The sequence below is a fragment of the Dipodomys spectabilis genome, unplaced genomic scaffold (assembly GCF_019054845.1).
Source record: "Dipodomys spectabilis isolate Male_0828 unplaced genomic scaffold, ASM1905484v1 ptg000229l, whole genome shotgun sequence".
In the NCBI taxonomy this organism is placed as follows: Eukaryota; Metazoa; Chordata; class Mammalia; order Rodentia; family Heteromyidae; genus Dipodomys; species Dipodomys spectabilis.
The window spans coordinates 81,952-103,931 of record NW_024870906.1 but is presented as its reverse complement, the minus strand read 5'-3'; the positions used below and the strand labels follow the sequence as shown (position 1 = coordinate 103,931).

General features: G+C 42.2%; 1 protein-coding gene across 1 annotated transcript in view; it reads left to right on the top strand.

Moving 5' to 3' along the window:
- Elp3 (elongator acetyltransferase complex subunit 3) overlaps positions 1-21,980 on the top strand; it is a 54,007-nt gene that overhangs the window by 10,625 nt on the left and 21,402 nt on the right. The window contains exons 8-11 of the mRNA XM_042697850.1: positions 10,143-10,304; positions 11,549-11,675; positions 13,535-13,728; positions 20,585-20,675. Of these exons, the coding sequence (XP_042553784.1) occupies positions 10,143-10,304; positions 11,549-11,675; positions 13,535-13,728; positions 20,585-20,675 (574 nt within the window). The remainder of the gene's footprint in view (positions 1-10,142; positions 10,305-11,548; positions 11,676-13,534; positions 13,729-20,584; positions 20,676-21,980) is intronic.

The following is a 21,980-nucleotide window of genomic DNA, read 5'->3' as shown; positions in this document are numbered from 1 at the left end:
AGCAGTGACCTTAGATTGGCTAGGGAATATGACAGGTAAATTCTGGCCTCAAACCCAGACTTTGGGCAGTGGGATCTGTTTTCACCGGGGCTTTTGTGGTAGGGTAGGAGGGGGTCTCTTTTTATCGCTCATTCAAAACCTTGATCATTATATGAGTCATGTTAGTAAAATGCTAAAGTCTTCAAACTTTAGAGGAGTAATGATGTAATCTAACTTATTCCGCTTCCTGAAAAATCAAACCATTGCTTAGATAAAATGCATCTGGAGGAAATGAACTTAATTAATTGAAAGCCCTGTGACATTGGTATAGCAGCAGTAACTCAGAAGATTCATTCAGCTCTGAGTCTCCAGAGTCTTTCCTCCTGTGTTTCTGTACTTAGCCACCAGTTTGCAGATTGAATGGAATTGAGCTATAAATACCGTGAACATGGGCCGTCTTCGTGAATGCCTGGGGTTTCCGTGAGCCAGCGGTCTGAGGCATGTCGATGAATTTCTAGGGTGCAGCTACCCTGACAGTTTGATCAGTTGAAACTCTAAACAATTTTGCTTCATTCTTAGAGTGAGAATTGTATTTGTGCAGAACTGTCTTCATGCCTAGTGATGTTTTTAAAAAGTTGTCTCTCAGAGTGAAATGGGGTTTGGAGTTTTAACGCTGTAGCTTCAGATCATGACGTGAGTCCCCACCCCCAAAGCCCTTCAAAGCCTCTTCCAGTAATGAGCTAGGCAAAAGCAGCCTTGTTTTGTTTCTATTCTTGAATTTGCCTCAAGAGGGCAACACACACTTTCTTTCAGATAAAAATTTATATATGACTGGAGTTTTCATTGCCACAGATCTCACGAATGGCTCCTAGGAAGTAATAAGAGTACAATTTGGGTGCCATAAAACAGTCTGTAATACTACACGGGTCTGCTGCCCACTCCCGTATCTTACTCGGGTTTAGTCCCTTTTATGAGACAATATGGAAAAGCCAGCTTGTGTGTTCTTGTTTTATGGAAGATTTTTTACTACAGACTCCCTCTAGTAGAATTGTTATTTGTTACTAGGGGAGCCATAATATTTGAAATAGGAGTTGGGATTTGCGTTGGAGACAGAAAATTATTTTCAGATGTTAGATCATTGTGAGACAAGGAACGATCCAGTAAATTGTTCTCTTCGCGTTTTGTGGCTTGACCTTACATAGGGGGTTCATTGAGGAGTTTGTCCCAGCGTTTCCCCTTTACCCTTCAGGTTTATCTTACTACAAATGGATACTAGTTGTTTTCACTACTTAGATGCCAGACCTTTTCTTAGTAGAGTTTTATTCAAAGACTGATTTCAGGCTAGAAATTTTAAGCTAAAAATTACTTGGTGGCAGATACGTCTACAAATTTAAGGGTAGGAGTCTTTGTTCAGGTGAAAGTCATGCTTCCCCACTGGCTCAGATGCCCCTGCTTTGTTTTCCGTCCTCTTCAGTTGCTGAAAGGTTTGTTTATTTAAAAGATCGGAGTAAAAAAAAGTCCCAACAAGGTGAGCCTTGTTGCTTTTTGTGGCAAGTTAGTAGCAAGAAGTAGACATGCCCTGTGGGTGGAAAATTGGAAAGAGAGCAGAGAGCCCTTCAAGGACAAAGCAGGTATGGGCTCTGTGAGGGCTCATTGAGTGAGGCCCACTGTTAATCAGTCATTATTAACGCCTCCGCAGAGCCTCTTCAGAAGTCTCTGGAGAGCAACAATTGCTGGTGACCATCATCCTCGAGAAATCTTAGCTCTGGAGACGGAACGACCATCCTGGGATCTGAGTCACCCATTCACCAGAATGCAGATGTTGTCGGATAACTCAGAACACCCTTTTAAAGGAATTTTATTCCTTTTTAATCAGCTCTGCCCAGGAGCAGTTTTACATTCAATCTTTAATGCTCCTCGGCTGTCTTCAAAAGATGCAGTTTAAAATGGTAGTTACCCATCAAGAAGTGAGTGAGTCACACTTTCTCCCTGTGGAATTCTTAATTCATTTCCGCTCCTTCCATCAGTTGCTTTGGATCCTTACATGTCTTGGAAAAGTTGGAATGGTAGGTTACGCTAGCTAGGTACCAGGCCCTGAAGACGGTTTTGTAGACTTGCTGAGTGATGATGGAAACAACCTTTGAAGGCTACCTCCTGCCTTGCTGCCCCGGGCCAGGAACCTCTTGCATTTATGGACTTAGCTCTGATCTTTTCCTACCCTTCACATTGTATACTGGCCATTTCCTTCCTTAGCTACCCTAATTTCATAGATGGTAGCCAGGGTTTTTTGGTTTTGTTGTTGTTTGTAATAATACTGGTGCTTGGACTCAGGACCTGAGTACTGTTCCTTACCATTTGATCTGTAAGGAAGGTGCTCTACCACTTGAGCTATACCTCTATTTCTAGCTTTTTGCTGGTTAATTGGAGATTACGAGTCTCTTGGACTTTTCTGCCCAGACTGACTTTGAACTAGAATCCTCAGATGTCAGCCTCCTGAGTAGGTAGGATAACAGGTTTGATAGCTAGGGTTCTTAACGTATGCTGGCCAACCTAGGCTATAGCCTTAGTCATCTTGAAAGATGGTTTTATTCCCAGCACTTTGGTTGAAACATAGTTTCCCAGTGAGCCACCCGCATAGCCATCCCCTGATTCTGCAGTACTGGCTTGACTCTGTCCTAGCACTGCCCAGCCATTTGTCTTCATTCTGTGCATTTCAGAGTAAGCTGCATGGTTCAGTACGGTCTCCACCCCATCCCCCCACCCCCACCCCCCCAGCGCACATACCTGTCATGCACATTAACTGGTGTTTGGTGTTTTGGATTTTTTTTCCTCCTGAAGTAAAGTAAACTCACATACAGTGAAATACACAAATCTGAAGAGTTCTGTTGATTCATTTTTTTTTTGACAGACACAAATACCTGTATAAAAAAAAACACTTATGATACACAACATTGCCATCATTGTAGAAAGTTGCTTTACACCCTTCCCTGGAAATCCTCATTTGCACCTCCCAGAGAGAAACACTCTTATGATACACAACATTGCCATCATTCTAGAAAGTTGCTTCCCTGGAAATCCTCATTTGCACCTCCCAGAGAGACCCATTCTTCCCCCACCATGGATGTTTGGCCTAAAACCATACACAAATGGGATCATCTAGCTCTAGTCTTTTGTGCAAGACTTCCTTTACTGTCCATAGTATTTTGAGATTCATCAATGTTATTGGGTCATTCAGTAGTTGCTAACTTATTAATGTCCTGTAGTGTGCCACTGTGTACATAGAATTCCATAGTTTGTCCCTTCTTCTGTTGACAGACACTGAGGCTTACTTACACTTCATAGCTGTGTGAGTAGAACTTCAGAGAACATTCTTGTAAACGTCTGTAAAAGTTCCTTTGTGGCTATCTGGGTAGTAACTGAGGTAGAGTTGCTTCATTTGTTTCGTGCTGCCAGCCATGTTCCAAAGTGGTTGCACCATTTGTGAGCTGCTCACATTTGGTGGTTCTGCATCATCACCAATATAATGGTGTTGTCATCCTTTTAATTTTAGCCATTCTGGTGGGTGTGTGATGGTATCTTATTGTATTTTTAATTTGCATTTTCCTGATGACTAATGACATTAAGCATTTTAGTGTATGATGGTGCTATTTGAATTTCCTTTGTATAGTGCCTGTTAAAAAATGTTTTGCCTGTTTTAAAATTTTAAAAGGACTGGATGCCCAGTCCTTTATCAGATTAGTATTTTACACTAATGAAAGCCTGGTTGGTGACTTGAACTGTTCATTAGTGATACCTTTGAGCAGAATCAATGAGGTCTGATTTGGCCATTTTTTCCTGTGTGGTTGTTTTCTTTCTGTATTGCTGCTACTAAATGATTACATGTTCCCAAAGCACAAAGATCTCCTCCTGCTGTGTTCTGGTTACAGTTGTAGCTTTCATATTTAAGTTTATGATCCATCACAAATTAATTTTATGTGTAGTATGAGGGAGTTTAGATTTATTTTTTCATGCATAGATAGCTAGTTGTTTCAACATCACTTCTTTAAAAAAACTTTCCCATTTGGATTATATAACACCTTTGTTAAAAATCAGAAGGTTGGGCTGGGCACCGGTAGCTGGTGCCTAGCTACTCTGCAGGCTGAAATCTGGGTGCTGGTGGTTGAAGCTATCCTGAGCAGAAAGTCCCTCTCCAGTTAACCAGCAAAAAGCCTAACTGGAGGAGATATGTACTAGCCATAAGTGAAAAAGCTGAGTAATCACCAGGCCCCCTGAGTTTAAGCCCAGGTACCAGAAAAAATTAAAATTAAAATATATGTATTTGCATATATATAATATATAGTATATAATATACACATTTCAAAGGACTATATAAATTTGGGCTAGGCTCCCTTCTCTTCCATTGATGTTTTATGTTTTTCGGTCCTTACATTTAGCATTACACTGGTTTAATTATTGTAATTTAAATAGTGAATCAGCATTACAATTGTGTTAAAAGCAGAATGCTTTGGAATGAGTTGACAACTTACTGAGTCTCCCAGTCATGAACATAGTCTGTCTCCTTGTTAAGACTTCATTAACTTCTCTTAACAATCTTCAGTGAACAAATTTTATAAGCTTTCTATAAAACTTTTTCTCAAATGTTTGTTTGTTGATACTATAGAATTTCATTTTTAAATTTTCATTTCCAGATATTTTGTATCTATTATTTTAATGTTATATATGTGCATGTATATACATAGCTAAGTTTTGTATATTAACTGTAAGACTGTTAAATGTTTAAAGCTGATATTTAATCCCAAGGATTACTGTTGTAGCTGTTGGGAGTTTCCTCCTAGTTAGGTTATTCACAGATGGGATGAGGTTTGCTTTTCCTTTGGGGTCTGTGCCTTTCTCCCTTCGCCTCACTGCAGGGTCAGGGCCTTGAGCACAGAGGTTGCATGTACGATGGGACTGGCTGTTTCTTCCCTCTGAGATACTTAACATTGCAGCACTGAGCACAGCACTGTTTGTAAGGCGTTTGTGGATACCTTCATTATATTTAAGAAATTTATTGAGAGGTTTTAATTTTGTTTTGGTTCTTTCAGAGAGGGTCTCTCTTTGAGGTCTCAAACTCAAAATCTCCTCCCTTCCTCCCTCAGAGTGCTAAGTTCACAGTGTGAATCACCAAACAACTTGAGTGTGTTTTCTCATGAGAGGTTTTATTGTCTGATACGTTTTTCTTTTGCATCACATGATTTTTCTCCCTAGTTGTGATATAATGATATTTTTGCCAGTCTTGAAGGCTTGAACTCAGGGCCTGGGTGCTGTCACTGAACTTCTTTTACTCAAGACCAGTGCTTTACCACTTAAGCCATAGCTCTACTTCTAGCATTTTGGTAATTTATTGGAGATAAGAGTCTCACAGACTTGCCTGCTTGGGCTGGCTTTGAATCATGATCCCCAGATCTCAGCGTCCTGAGTCATTTTGATGAATTCTTAAAGAGTTTAACCTTGCATTCTTAGGGCAACCCTATTTGGTCATAATGCATCATCTTTTGTGTCAACTCTAGATTTTCATAGTTTTTCTTTCTGTTAATTTCTAGTTTTATTCCATTGTGGTATGATAAAATACAAGATACTGTTAAGAGTTAACTTCATGACCTGGGCAGATGTATGAAGCCTCTTTCTCAACCAGTTACTGGGCATGTGATTCACACTTGACATTCTTCGCTACATAGATTCTTGAGATCAGGGAGGTTTGAGGTCAGCCTAAGCAAAAAGCAATCTTTGAGATCCCATTTCAACAGAAGAAGCTGGGTGTGATGGTGTGCATCTATCATTCTAGCAATGGCAACACTCAAAATGAGGCTGTTGGTCCAAGTGCATACACGGGCAGGAAGTGAGACCCTTTGTCAAAAATAACTGATGCCAAAGGGCTGGAGGAGTGGCTCAGTAAAAGAGCACCTGCTTAGCAATGGACCCTGAGTGCTAAATAAAGACTTGCTTTATTACCTCAAATATGCTGTTTGAGAATATTCCATAGGCTGGTGAGAACATGCATACTGCGGGTTGTTGGTGGAGTGTTCTATAGATGTTTGTCAAGTCCATTTGATCATCAGTATTGTTTAATTCTGAAGTTCCCTGGTTACTGTTTGGGAGAGAGAGGTCCAGATAACCTGTGTGGTGAAAGAGGGTAGTGCAGTCCCTTATTCCTGGCGTGAGGTCTGTCTGTGCTTTCATATTCAGTCGTGTTTGTTTTATGAACTTGTACTAATGTTTCATAAATATATGTCTACAGTTTGCCATCTTGAAGGATCATTCCCATTATCAATATAAAGTGAACTTCTTTGTCTTTTTTGAGTAATTCTGGTTTGAAACTTGTCAGATGTGAATATAGTTACTCTTGCTCGTCTTCAGGTTTCATTTGCTTGCAAGATCTTTTTTTTTTTCCCCTGTCTTTTCACGCTAAGCTTGTGTATCCTTGCCAGGAAGTAAGATTTTTTTGAAGGCAGGAAATAGTGTTGTTTTTTTTTTAAATTCTAATCTGCAGTCCATGCCTTTAAACTGTAGAGCTGAGAGCATAAATACTTTGATTACTATTGCTAGGTTTCAGCTTCATTCTTTTCATTCTGTTATTATCTAAATTGTGGGGTTTGAATTCAGAGCTTCATGCTTGCTCTTTACCATACCTGCAGTCCTTTGCGTATGGTTATTTTGAGATAAGGTCTCATTTTTTTCCTTTGCTGGCCAGATCCACAATCCTCTTCCATGCTTTACCTGTGCCTGGGATGACAGGTTGGTATTACGGCTTGCTGAGATGGAATCCCATGATGACAGATTGCTGTTACAAGCTGGCTGATGGCTGAGACGGAATCCCATGAACTTTTTTTCCTAGGCTGGTCTTGACCTACCTTCCTCCTGAACTCAGCCTTCTAGTTAGCTGGGATGACAGACATGCACACACCTGGCTTGTTTTGCTCATTATATCATTGGGCAGCATGGCTTTGTTTGCTTTTAAATTCCCATGTAATTGCATATCTCTCCCTATTTCTGATTCCTACCCCTAACTATAAAAAATAAAAATAAGGGGGAAAAACTGGCACTATAAGTTATTGGCTTAAGTTATACTTCCCAGAGAACATTAGCATCTTTAATAGTTGATGCTGTTCTTTTGGGGTATAAAAAGTATAGAATTTAGTATCTCCCTAAATAGGTGGATTATAGGCCTAAGATGAACCTTTTAGTACCACAAAAAAAAAAAAAAAATGAACAGTGGAACTGGAATGAGAAGAGCCTGGTACTAGCCCTGGCTTTGTCTCTGAGAAGTATATACAGTTCCTGTGTGACCAAGAACCTGAGAAGTCCGTGACCTCAGAAAGGCTTGGAATTTGACCTAAGGACTGAAAGATCCATCCTTCTGAATGGCGGTGAGGATGATCACAGACCATAAAATGTCAGCCCACATTAATTAAAGCCCTGCATGCATATATTTGCATGTTAAAGAACAATTATATTGATAGCTTTTCAGCTCTGTTAAATGAAGCAGCAGGTTTAGTGTGATGTAGCGGGCACACCAAGCTTTAACAAAAACTCCTTTAAAAGATACAGTGTCCCTTCAGAAGCACAATTTTATACTTTGTTGTTTAAGAAAATAGTCCCATTATCATTTCTGTTTTCCAAATTTGATAAGTTCTACTTAACTGCTTTTCAGGTGAAAATACAATTCTGGAAAGAAATCTAAAATACTGACTCAAAACTTGTTATTTTTTCCTCCTTCATCTGCTACTTGCAAAAGGTAATGGCTTGTCGTCTTGTCTCAGCTCTTGAAGTGTGGTTAAAATACTGTATTTGAGAACCATGTTTGGCTCTGTGGCCTTGTGTGTGTTCTGACTTACAAAGAGACCTTACCATCCTTGCAGCAGCCCTCGGTGGGGCCTTGGATGCTCTCGCCTAGGAGGATTACCCTAGGAATGTGCTCTTTTTCTGCACAGATTCCTTCTGCTGGAATTGCCTGCCCTCTAGTTCTTTCCCAGTGATGCAAGCTACTGCCACACAGCCAGCTTGCTCACCCAAAGGCGCTGCTTTTAAGAAATACTAATGCACTTTGTAGTATAGCTTTTCAGTCCTGGTTCTCATTTACCTTGTTGGGGGGGAGGGGACTGGTGGGCATGTAGGTTTGAACTCAGGGCCTGGGCACTGTCCCTGAGCTCTTTTGCTCAAGGCGAGCACTCTACAATGTTGAGCCACAGTGCCACCTCCCTCATTTACTTTTTATACTCTCACTTAGAGCTTCCATCTTGTCTTTTGCCAGCTTTTCTTCATAATCTGTTAATATTTATTTTAATTTTAAAAGAGGGTTTTCCTAAATTCCATAATATAATTGCTGTTGGAAGCAAGTGAGTTACATTTGTTCTATGACATTGTGTGCTTCCTGTCATCTATGCCCTTGGGTCACAGCTGTTAGAGGCATGGCACCTTGATTTTTTTTTTTTTTTGTCTCAGACAAGCCCAGTGGTTTATTATCCTTTCTTAAGCAAGACTTGATGCAGAGTGAGCCCTTGATCTTACTCATCTTTAAATAACTGTATGCTGGTTGCTTACTGTTCATTGTATTACTGCTGGTATAAAACCCCACAATGCTGGAATAAGCAGGGCAAAAGAATGTGATGGTCTAGAATGAAAGCCTTAAAATTAGTCATTCTGTCTTAGCAATCTTTACTTCTCTATAATACTGACAAATAGAAATGAGGAAATGAGTCTAACCAAGTAATTACAAAATTATGGGAAATCTGTGATTTTTGCTTTTAAAAAAAGCTACATAACTGGGTGCTTCATACCTGTAATCCTAGCTTCTCAAGAGGCTAAGCTCCAGCCCAGGCAGGAAAATCCATGAGACTTACATTCAGTTAGCCACTAAAAAGCCAGAACTAGAGCTGTGACTTACAGAGTAGAACACCAGCCTTGAGTGAAAAATCTAAGGGATAGCGCCCAGGCCCTGAGTTTTAAGCCTGCGTACCAGTACACTCCTTTCCCCGCTGCCCTCCCCTTCCCCTACCCCCCCCCCCCTGCAAATTAAAAAAGCTAAAAACTTCTTGAGAAAGAAAGGAAATAAATGGCACAGAAAGATTCCCTCACACTTCCCTGAAGAACTGTGGAGGCTGTGGAAGGGTATGCCGAAAGCAATGATTGGGTTCTGCCATGAAAGATGTTCAGTGGAAGTCTGATGTTGCAGGCTGAGTTGTGCATGCAATGTGGCATGTGACACGTAGCAAGGATTTTAAAGTTAGGTGGACGCAACTTCACTTTGGTTCTGTTAGCTCTGTACCCTTAGCCTGTGCATTCCCTTCACACTAAGTGTCTTCACCTGCAAGTGATGATGGGGCAAGTGTTGCTGGATAGAGGTCCTCCCTGTCAGCAGAGTAGATGACTCGGTGCTGGGACCGCAGTGGCTCCTCCCAGAGTGAGTGTCCCAAGCCCCTGGGCTGACGTATGAGGAGCCCTTGTTCCCCTGCAGCAGCTCCCCTGTGTGTCCTCAGGATGCTCTGTGGCATCCGTGGTCCTCCGGCCACTCTTCAGCCAGTACCTAAATCCAGTGCGGGGAGGAGGGGCGGGGTGTTCACTACTCTGATGCTCAGTTTTAGGGAATGACAAAAACATTTCCTAATTTCGTAAATTACTGATCCATTTAATAGGCTTCTATGGAAAGATTTCTGTGCATTTCCTCTAAATTATTCTTGTGATCACTATCCATCTTCTTTTTTTTTCTTTTACTTAAAATGACTCTAAAATACAGAGTGGAAAATAAATACAGCAGATGGTTTTTACTTGCATGAAAAATGGTTGCTAGGAATTGAAAAATAGGTTTTCACAGTTGCAATCACTGTTTTCAAGGCGATTGCGGTTGCAGCCTACTGCATGAGAATAATAACGATAATGATAATAACATTACGATGTGCGGGTTCAGCCGTGTCGGTCCTGTGAAGGGTAGGTACTGTTATTATTGTCATTTCCAGATAAAAGGAACTGAAGCAAGAGAGGTTAATAGCACTGACGTTTGCCTAGTAAGGAAATAGCAAAGACAGCCCGGCTCCAGAGCCCACACACCAAACCATGTCTGGGAGGACTTAGAGAAGGTGAATGACCCAGAAGGTGGCAGGTTGGTTACGTTTGGATGTGCTCCACAGGTATTCTGAGAGAAGCCTCACGAAGTGTATTGGAATTACTATTGAGACCAGACCAGATTATTGCATGAAGCGGCACCTAAGTGACATGCTCACCTATGGCTGCACGAGGCTGGAGATTGGGGTGCAGAGTGTCTATGAAGATGTGGCCAGAGACACCAACAGGTAAGCCACTGGCAAGGGCCCTGCACAAGCCCTGCTCTCTCCAGCTGGCTTTCTCTGTGTTTACACTCAGCCTTTCCTCCTGCAGCCAGGCCCAGGAAAAGAGGATTGGGATTCTGCCCATTTTTTTCCCCTTGGCAAGACTGGCATTTGAGCTCAGGGCCTTGTGCTTGGCTCTACATCTTGAGGCATACCCCAAGTCCCTTCCGTTTTAGGCATTTTTCAACTGGAGTCTCATTTCTGCAAGCACTGTCCTGGACCACAATCCTGTTTATGCTTCCCCCGTCACTGGGATGACAGGTGCATACCACCAAGCCAGTTTTTTTTTTTTTTTATTGGTTAAGATGGGTTTCATGAACTTTTTTGCTCAGACTGGCCTCAGACTACTGTCTCCCAATCTCTACCTCCTGAGTGACTAGGATTAGTGTGAGCATCAGTGCTCAGCTCAAATTCACCCTTTTTCTTCAGTCAGTGCCCTCCATTAATCTTCAGTCTTTCCCTAAGAACCCTTTTCTAGCTGCCTATGAACACATGCATACCACTCCCTGTCCTCACACAGCTTCTTCATGTGGGCAGCTGGAGGCAGGACTTAAGGCCAGTGGTGTAAAGCCTGAGAGAAGGCCAGCAAAACTGCGGTGAATCAGAAGGCCGTGGGGGGAGAAGTCGACACCAGGTTGCCCCAGACATCTAGCCAGGCTTGCTTAACGCATGAGCATGACTCTAGAAAGCTAGGTTGAGAGGGTCTGTCTGCAGGACCCCGTTTCCACCTTCTCCACAGTCTGCGCCCCCAGTGACATCTGTCTGCGTCACAGGTTTCTCCCTTCCTCTCGCTCTCCCCATATTTCATGTTTTAAAGGAAAAGGGATGTGTCAGAAGCTGAAGCTTCTGCGTGGCGCTGACCACGTTGATCTCGTTTAATGTGGGTGTTTACATAGTAAGCTTGTTTTGACTGATGACGCAGAGCCAAATAATATTACTTGAATATATATATGTACAATATACATGTATAAGTATTACGTTAATTCTGTCTACCTGTCACTTACTTCTACAACTGTAGCAAGTACATGAAGGGATTTCTGAGAAAAATCAGTAAAACGATTTCCTTCAGACCTCCTCAGAGGTGAGTTGTGAAATGTGGCTTTCCCCAGCCACATGGCTGGTCTCAGGTAGTCTTCTTCCACCCACCCCTCGTGGTGGCCTCTTTGTCCATGTGTTTGTGTAACAAGTAGTAAATTTTGTTTTCTCAGGGGCCACACGGTGAAGGCAGTATGTGAGTCATTCCACCTGGCCAAAGATTCTGGGTTCAAAGTTGTGGCTCATATGATGCCTGACCTGCCAAACGTGGGACTCGAACGAGACATTGAACAGTTCATAGTAAGTGCCACCTTAAACCAGTTGACGTACAATCCCACTCACTGCCTGTTTCTTACTATGTACTCTCTCCTCTTGTGGCTTGCTGTTGAATCTCTCCATTACTAAAGCAGTGTGTCCTCATTATAGAGTATTAGAAACCTAATAAACAGAGTCACCCCAACCCCAACGTCAGACAACATTTTTCATCTTTAAGGAGTCACACACAGGAATTTCTTCCTGCTTGGTGGTATGGTAAAGGAACTGGCTGCTGGCGAGTGAATAGCAGAGCGCAGTTGGCAGACTGGCTCTTCCCTGTCGCCAGCCTTTCCTGTGTGCCTAGAATTCTGGAGTTCAGAAGCTCTCCAGTTTCTCCAGAGAATGGATCTTACCATTGGCCTACACAGAAAGAAGGGATATTTTATTTCCATGTCTGTCTCCCATCCTGCCTGCTTCCAAAGCCTTCTGATCTGAGAGCCTGTCTGGACCTCTGGTATGACTGAGCTGGCCTTCCATCAGTATCTTTCTTTTCCCAGTTTTCCCTGCTGGCAAAGTCATGTCCCAGTAGTCAGCCATTTTCTGTTTCTAAAAAATTTATTGAAATTACTTGTCCCTTCCTTGCCTGCTCTATTGTTCTCTTTGCTCTTCAAAATTTTTATTCCCTTTAAAAATCTCTCCTGTTATTTTATTGTTGTTTGGGAAGAAAATGAAGGCAACATATTTTAATTGTCTGAACCAGTTCATACTATCTTTATTCTTACAAGAAGAGTCAATCAGTCCATATTTCTCCCAGAACCAGAAGTACTTTCCTGAAATCTCACATTCAAATGTGGATTCAGACTTGATGGAGAATGGCTTGCATACAAGCTCCTTGCAGCCGGCTAGAATATTTATTAGAATATTTATTAAAGATCTGATGAATCCCTAAAATAGAAATGTTACAGGGAAATCCACAAAACAATTACTTCTAAGACCACACAGTGCCCAAAGAATACAGCACTTAACACTTTTAACAAATCAATGAGATCGGAAACTCTGCCACTACATTTCTTTGAAAAGCAAGTTAAACAATAGAAAGCTTTGCAAGAATAGCAAAAGATTTTTTGCATTTTTTTTTGAGATAGAGCATTGCTGGAGAGGGCAGCGGGAGTTAGAGGGAACTGTGTGAGTCTACCTTCACCTCCGGACCTAAGTGCAACCCAGATGAAGACAGATCAAAGTCATGCGAAGGACAGTGCCTACCTTGGGCCTCCTTACTGCAGCCCAAATAAAGAAATGAGGCAGCCAGCAGGGACCGCGTGAGACAGAAAAATGACCGTGCCAAAAGTAGATGAGTTAGATGCATTGCTCAGTGTCCAGATAACAAATGGACAGTGTGTATCTCCAGTGAGAAACGGTGCCAGTTGGCTTGAGGACAAAATTGTCACCTCTGGGGATCAGCAAACCATTTCTGAGAAGATCCAGATAGTAGATAATACAAGGTTTTTGGGTTTTGGTTTTTTTTTTTTTAATGTTTTTTTGGTTGTTGTTGTTATTATCTCACAACTTTTAAAAATTTTAAACAAATGTATTCTTAAAGGAGGATGGATTGGCACAGGGAGTACTTGAAGGTCAGGAAGGCCCCTCTGAACAACAACAAGCTCTGGCCTGAAAGTTGGCTAGATGTGGGAAACTCCATGGAGTGGTGCGTGCCAGCCAGATCCCATGGTGGGGAAGCCTTGCAGTCCCGCACACAGGGAGTTTGCATCCTCTCACATACCTGCCCTTTCACAGAAAAAGGCCTCCCGGGGTCTGCTGGGAATGCGAGTGATGCTGGCCCAGGACTGAGGTTGCTGTGGATAGAATCACTGACACAGGAGCGGCTTTCTATTCTCAACTTCTAGGAGTTCTTCGAGAACCCTGCTTTCCGTCCTGACGGTTTGAAACTCTACCCTACCCTGGTGATTCGTGGCACGGGGCTGTATGAGCTTTGGAAATCAGGAAGATACAAGAGTTACTCTCCCAGTGACCTGATCGAGCTGGTGGCTCGGATTCTCGCCCTTGTGCCTCCCTGGACTCGAGTGTACCGAGTGCAAAGGTACTGTGTTGTCTTTTATTCCCCGAATAATGGGTACCTAGTTTATAATTCGTTTATAGCTTCTAATGGGAATAGTCTGACTTCATGTTGAGGGTTTTGAGGTTTCTGTACTAAACATGAGATGCTTAATAATCTGTTTTTCTTCCTAAGAGACAAAGATAAGATCACATTTGGAATCGTTACATTTTTCATTTAATTTTTTTGTGCCTTTTGTTTTTGTTGGTTGGCTGGTTTTTGGTTTTGCTTTTTGTTGTTGGTTTCTTGAGACAAGGTCTTGCTTTGTAGCTAAGGCTGGCCTCAAACTCCTCCTGCCTGGACCACCATACCCAGCAACCTGGTTTTTAACTAGAAACATCACGTAGCACTGAGTTGAGTTACCTTCATACCTCTGGTCAGAACAGAACTGTTCTCCATGTTCCGTCATAAGGGTTCACTCCTACCACCCTGCTAAAATCTACCTATGCTTCAGTGTTAAAAATACAAGACCAAGAATGACTGGCAAATAAAATCAGCCACTGTGGCCAGAACTCCACTGCACATAAAAAGTATGGTTCTAATTACAGAAAAAAATGAATACTGAAAACAAATTGTCAGCTCCTTAAGGAAAGTTTTAAGTCAGTGGCCTAACTCTAGGATCCAAATTGCTTATAAAATCAGCTGTTAAAATCATTGCTTTATCCTTCCTCTTCCCTTTCAATTTCCTTTTCCTCTTTCTTTCCTTCCTCTGAAATAATTCAGTGTAAAGACGGATGAGCGAGAGCAACCTGGGTGTCCCTGTGAGGGAGGCAAGGGAACTGCAGGGGCCTAAGAGGCTGCAGGGGTGACTCACGTGGACCAGACAGGGGCTGCTGAAACCTGAATACAGGGAGCAAGGCATTGACTCCTGTGTAGTGCTGACCAGGTGGACGGGGGTGGAGGATCTCTTTAGGAGATGGAGGGGAGCAGAAAAGATAGCGGCAGCTGACCAGGTTGATGTCCTCAGTAGACTAGGTGCTAAGCTGGTCATCTAAGAAGGCAGTTACACTGTGGGAACGGGGGACGCTGACAGGACTGCTGGAACTTTACTGATCTGTAGGCACTTCTCCGTTCAGTTCAGTTGGCAATCAAGATGAACCATCATGGTTTCTAAATACCGTCCTCTACTACAAAGAATAATGAGTTTGTTGTTGTTGTTGTTTTAGAGGAATGGCTCGTTGCAGGTTTCAGACAGGGAAAGTAAACCTGGCTGTAACCTTTTGTGCCAGAAAATAAGAGTGTGTTCAAGAGAAGTACAAGAGAGTCCAGTTGAAGGCTCCCTTAGGCCCAGCATGGGGCAATTTCAGTATGAAGTAACTCACATTAGCAGATTATAGCCAGATGAATATAATAAGAATCTGTGAGTCCACACTGGTAATTGTAATTAGATCAACATTGTAAGAACCAAAAGAACATAACACCAAGTCTTAATTATAGGCGGATTTCATATTTGCAAATTTGCCTGCTTGAAGAATTAGTGACTCAGGATAAGTACTTGTGGCACATTTGCCACAAATCATTCCCGTACTTGTGCAGAGCAACAGAAATTGTCACCCCACTTAACTGAGGCCAAGCAAGTGACCCCAGCTTCACTTTCCGGCTCTCACACTGCATGCAAGTATCCTTTAGTCTACTTAGTGCTGCATTTTTTAAGATTTTTGTGCTATTCGTTAGGGATTTGCTCTTTGAAATGATCCTAAACACAGTGCTGAAATGCTGTGATATGCCTTGGGGGAAAATGTGTGTGCTAGGTCACCTTCCTTAAGATAGCAGGAGATAGGGCTGTTGGCCGTGAGTAAGTTCAGTGTGATGAATCGGTAATGTTAGATCAGCATCTATCTAGAAACACACATAAAACAAGGTTATGTATTAATAGACACAAAAGGCCATGGCCAGAGGCTCGTGGGAACCCAGCTCTGTACGTTCCATAGGAACAATGGCTTAGACTTCAAGAATGTAATAATTACTTACTAGTTACCATCTAGTAACATAACTGGAATTGACTCTGTTGTCAAGGAGTACCTCTTTATAACATAATAATTATGAAGTGGGAAAGAATAGCTTGACAGTAAGAAGCCTGTCAGCTGATCAGGGGAACACTCTTGGAAAGAGTTTGAAGTGCAGTTATGTGCCGTTTGTGAGGGAATGTTCTTCAGCCAGAGGCCCTAGTTGGAGTGAATATGGGGCACCAGTGTACAAGCCCAGACCAAGGGGAGGTCTGAAAAGGAACTACGCTCGAGTTTGAAAGTGTCCAAATCAGGGAATAGTTCCATGTTGAAGGAGACTAAAGAAACATGAATACAATATAGAGTTCCAACATGGGCCATTTTGCTGTGAAAGATTTCATTGGGGCACCAGTGAAAGGGGGGAGTTGCGTATTAGACGATAGAAATTACCTGAGGTGGTTTTCCGATTTTGATGACAGTTCTGTTTGAATAACAGTAACCTTGTAGAAAACCAAGTATTCCATCCAGGTTGGCCCGGGCCATTCACAACTTACTGTCAGATGGTTCTGGGAATAAGTTAGTTGTACTTTTTCTGTGACTTTGAGATTGCTTCAGAAAATTTACATGAGTGACAGTAGGAAATAAGGAGGCAACGAAGACCAGAGAGGAAGGAAGTAGATCATTTCCTTGAACCACCCCAGAGCAGCGAAAGGACCCGCAAAGCCATATCTTCCCAGCAGAGTGTGACATAGAATGGAGACCCCTTTCAGCTCAGAGAGCCACAGTCTTAATCAAAAAGAAGAAAGCGTAGGTACGGCAGGCAGTCAGGCCAAGGATCCACACTCTCCCCCTCCGCCTGGACCCTCCCGTAGCAGTAGCAGTAGCAGTAGACGTCTGTGGGCGTTATCATGACATAACACTGGCCCAGCACTGCTGCCGAGATGACCGCTGGAGGGACAAGGTGCAGACGTCCACAGGTGTCCATGAGGGCGGCAGTGAGGCTCTAGTGTGATCGCTGTTGCTTCACAGATCTGTGGGTGGACTAGAGCTTAAGGGACTACTGTAAAATCAGAGGCAGTGGCACTGTCGGGTAGTGGGGTGCTCCGCAAGTCCTGGGCGAGTGTGAGGACGATGTGTGGTCTACAGAGCAGGGTGATTCGGTTCCCTGCACGCAGATGTCTCCACACCCACCGCCATGCCAGCTTTTCCTGCGTATACTTCACTGTGAAGATGGCTGTTGACTAGGCTTCTTAAGTCACCAGCGGTGTCCTTTTCGTGTTTTCTATTTTATTTTCATGTGTTTCATCGTCTTACTATAACCCTATTTAAGTTATACAAGTATGTTTCCATTCAAATCATTGGGATTTTTTAAATGTAATTTATTGTGGAGTAGTGTTAAATATTACTTGCTAGTTTGTAGTGGGAATTGCTGAAGTATTACTGTGTCTACCTGTATAAGAAGTCTAATTTTTATATGTTGCTACTTTTTTTCCATTTTTTATTTACATGTTTTCTTTGTGTATACATTTGGCCCTCTGTACCCAAGGGTGCTGGATCTCGGGATTCATCTAACTTTAGACCAAAATGACACCTGTACTGAACATGGAAACTTTGTGTTATCATTCCCTGCACCATACTGAGTAACCACTGTTTGCACAGCACTGACGCTGTGTTAGGTGATGAGTCATCTGGAGACAATGTGATTTAGGAGAGGGTGTGCCTGTGTCTCCTGCGCCATTGATGTAACCAAAGTGTCTGCACATTTTGGCACCTGAAAGAGCCAGTCCCTCACGGATGCTGGAGGTGCCACACTGAAACTGGAACTCACCATTCATTACACATAATCCCAGAAAGTTTGCACTCAGCTCGTGCAGTGCTGAAGTCACTCATGAGATTCCATTTCCTGCTCCCTGTCCCGTGTCATGTGATTCTGCCACTTGCACTGTGCAGGCATCACCATAACTTTGCTTTTTGAATCATTTGTGTTTACATTTTTATGTTACTGAGTTTGGTATATAATACTGACAGCCAGAATTTGGTTGCTGTGTCATTACTAGTCATACAGTGCTATACTTCCATGAATAAAATCATGTTTTCTCTACAAAACTACCTCATAGCTATTTTCCCACACCCTGTCCAGCCCCACTTTAAGCTAGTCTATTTTTTTTCATCTCCTGCTGAGGCTGTGGCATCTTCCTGGGAATCTTTATGAAGCAGCACCCTGAGAAGAGATTCTGTATTCTAATCCTGACAGATGCACCAGTGGCTACACATCGGGAAGGCATGTTAGCAGCCATGTTAGTGCTGCTGTCCTCAGGCTGTTTGACAGCTGTCTGCCTCCATGTAGGACTTAAATCACGGCGAGGCATTAGAATAGAAATGCCAATTTGCAACCAAAACATGCTTCTGAAGCCTGAGAAACTTTAGACAAAACGCTGTACACATCACGGTGATCTTCAAAGGTTTTTAAGGAGCAAAGAACAAAAACCAGCACCTCCAAGCTGGATGTAGTCAAAAAAGGAATGATCTCATATGTAATCTCTTCATGCCAAGAAAGTAAAATTAGATTGAAATATATTGAGGAACCTTTCATTTCAACTTCTAAGTGGATGTGCCGAAGGCAGTCCATAACTTCTCCTACAGTTGAGCTCCCAGAGTGTTCAAGATCCAGACCCACATGGGTGGCACCTTGCTGGGAGAGGACAACTATCTCCCTGCGGTTTCCGTGGGAAAGACTTTGGCGCACTGCAAGTGGCAGTTGCCACAGTCTTGTTCCCTAATGAGGAAAATTTTGAGGCATGTCACTGCAAAGACCACTGAAGCCAAGTTCGTTTTTGGAGTGACAGACATAAATTTAAGGGCATTTACACGAACTGTCAGCATCGCCGTGATTCCCTGTGTGAACAGGCTGACTCTAGTGGGCAGGACCAGCTTCAAGAGCATGCATGCCACACAGGGCTGGTGCTTGGCTCACTGCAGACTCTCACCAGCTTGAAGTTACTAATACTTAATAAGGGGCCCCATATCCTCATTTTTTCCTGGATCCCCACAGATTATATGGTAGCCTGCTTGTAACAGGTAAGTGTAAGTAAGTATTGAACAGTTAAACCTAAGGTTTAGGGGCTCCCAGAAGCTTAACCCTGAATATTCCATTCCCTAGAAATGGTGCTGTGGTGTAGACAGTACATTATAGAACATAACTACCACAATAATACAAATCGAACGTATTTGTCACATGGTGTATACGACTAGCATGGCTGCCACTGTACAACAGTGTTTGAAATTGTTACTTGAAGTTGTAAAATATAGCCCTGTATTTCATATATTTGAATTATGTATAAGATGCTTCAAGGTAAAAAGAATTTTAAGTGATTTGACCTTTAGCTTATGCAATATGAAACAGTAAAATAATATTTGATGTCTTATGTTTCTTGCTAAAATTCTTATTTTCATTTTGATAGCCTTCCTCCATTTCATCTGATTACTAACTTTGAAACATTTTTGATTTTAAAAAGCTGTAGTTCCAAAGTTAATGCATTTTACTGAAAAGTATAAGTTAGCCATATATACTGACTCTCCTAGTCACGCCAGAACATGTTTGCATGTCACTCTCACTGAGCCCCTGCTTGCTTGTCTAAGCATTTTTATGGAAATTCTTCTGGCTTCTTAAGCTGAATAGGCTTGTTGGGAATAGCTTGTTATGCTCAATAATTGGCTTTTGATACCTTTCAGTGAGGAATATCTTACTAAAATCAAATAGATGTGTTAGTAATTGTGTTTAATGTGTAAAGGAGTAAGTGGAGAGAGCAGGAAAAGACTTGTTGATTCTAGAACAAGAGAAAAGAAAAATAAATAATTACACATTTTGCTTCTGTTAACTAAACATCAGATTAAACAAATTGGAACTTTGTATTTACATAGGAAAGAAGACATGCTTAGCATAGACTTCAGATCATTTTTTAAAACCTCCATACTTAGGTGCTGGTTGTGGGGGGAGGGGGTTGTTATTGTTGTTTTGTTGTTTTTGCCAGTCCTGGGGCTTGAACTATGGGCTTGGGTACTGTCCTTCAGCTTCTTTTTGCTCAAGGCAAGCTCTGTGCTACTGGAGCCACAGTGCCATTTCCAGTTTTTTTGAGTAGTTTACTGGAGATAAGAGTCTCACAGACTTTTCTGCTAGGCTGGCTTTGAACTGCGATCCTTAGATCTCAGCCTCCTGAGTAGCTAGAATTACAGGCGTGAGCCAACCTCACTCACCAGCAAGTGCTGGGGTTTTTTTTGTTTTTGTTGTTGTTGTTGTTGTTGTTTTGTGTGTGTTGTTATCATTTTATCGTAGACTGTTGGGAGTTTTCTGTAAGATGGTGTTGTCGCTGCTAATATAGAATGCATACTTGGTCCTTTGTCATGTATTGGTGCTTGGAAATGAATTTTATTAGGCAAATTTGTATTGTCTTTAGGCAGAGTCACTTCTAATTTAGAAGCGGACAGGAAAGTTTTGAGTCTTTGAGAATAGTAATTGGCTATGCCAGGCTTCTGAGCTTCCTGGTTACTTTCATCCAGCCACAACGATGCGAAAGTATTCATAAAGCTAGAAGCATTGTATTAATTGAAATTGGTATTTCCCCTCAGCAAACAAATTGACGTTTATTAAGCCCATTTTGTTTCCTTTTCAGTTTGGTATTTTCTCTTCCGCCAACAATCTTCACTAATGGTTATTAGGCATTTGGGCATGGGTTTGTACTTTGTAATCTTATAAAATGATTTCCATCACATGTCTCCCACAGAAACCCTTAAGAAGTCAATGAAATTACATTTCATGAATGGGAGAACAAAGATAGAGTAACACTCTGCAGGATATTCAGCTTCACAGGCATTTTTTCTGGTGTTTTTCTGTATAGAGACATCCCGATGCCCCTGGTGAGCTCAGGCGTAGAGCACGGCAACTTGAGGGAGCTGGCCTTTGCAAGGATGAAAGACCTCGGGATACAGGTGAGAGCCCACAGGAGCACTGAGGAAGATGCCATCAGGACGCAGGGCTGCCGGAGTGTTGCTTTTCTGGTTGAGTCAGAAAGCGCGCATGTGTTGAAGGCGTTCTGTGATCTGTAGAGGTGAACAGGTGCTGGCAAAGGCTGCAGTCCACCCCTTCATCCATTTCTGCTTTCTTCTACCTAACGGCGTCTATTTAACCGTGTAATGGTGCTTGTTTTTTTCTACCTGCTCTGATTGCCAACTATATATGTTCAACAACTTTTTTCAGAAACTTTTTTCATTCAGAGTACTGGATTTTTTTCTTCTTTACCAGCTGGGTCATAGGAGAGTAAGATATGGTCTGCAGAAGAAAGTAGGTCCATTGGAAAATACAAGGATTATATTCAAGAGATAATTACCAAACAGTGCCATTGCCCTGTCTCTGCACACTCCCTAACCCACCCCCACTGTCAAGTCACTTGTTTTAATATTTAATAAGAGGAAGCTATCGCTTCACTCTCTCGAGAAAGGTAATTCATTGAAACTCAGGGTCCCAAGAACTTGTTAGAGCTGCTGAAGACATAAGCCAGGAGTGGTGTCCAGCCGGGGCACTTGGTGGCCAGCTCTGCCTCCCAAGATTGGTTGTATTTAACCAAGATAGGGCCAAGGTATCCGTGCACTGTACCTGATCAAATGTGGACCATGCTTTAGGAAACTTTGTTCCAGAGCTTGTACACGATGTTTACAGGCTCAGCCTAAATGATTTTATATTCTCAAATTACTGTGGAGAAAAACTCTTAAAACTGTCCACGAGAAGGCTTGTGAACATTACTGGCTTAGTCTTTTAAAAAATTAAGTTATAGAAAAGAAACAATTGCATTTAGAGTGATTAGTGGTGTATATGTTCCACTGTCCAGGTTCTTATCACCCCTCAGAATCCTGCTGTAGAGGACACTGCCAGTCTTGTTTACTGACAGCCTCCTCATCTCTCCACCTTCTTTAACTCTGCCCTGTGTTACCCTGCTAGTCTCTATTAAATAGCCTGAGAATGAGTATGGCATTCAGTCACAGCTAATAGACACCCAGTTCCCATAAGCAGTGTCTATTGGAAAGCAGGCTCACGCTATCTGCTTTCTAGAAGCATGCCCCCAAAAAGAACAAGAAGAAAGAAGAAGCAGGGACACATGTTGCTGCAGTATATCACAGCAAGACACTGTATAGAACAACAGTAGCTGAAAGGCAGCATTTGCATTTATTATGTTATTAATTACAGAAATTGTTGGCCTTGGTTTATGTGCAGTTTGCATCAGCAAAATATTGTCCTGA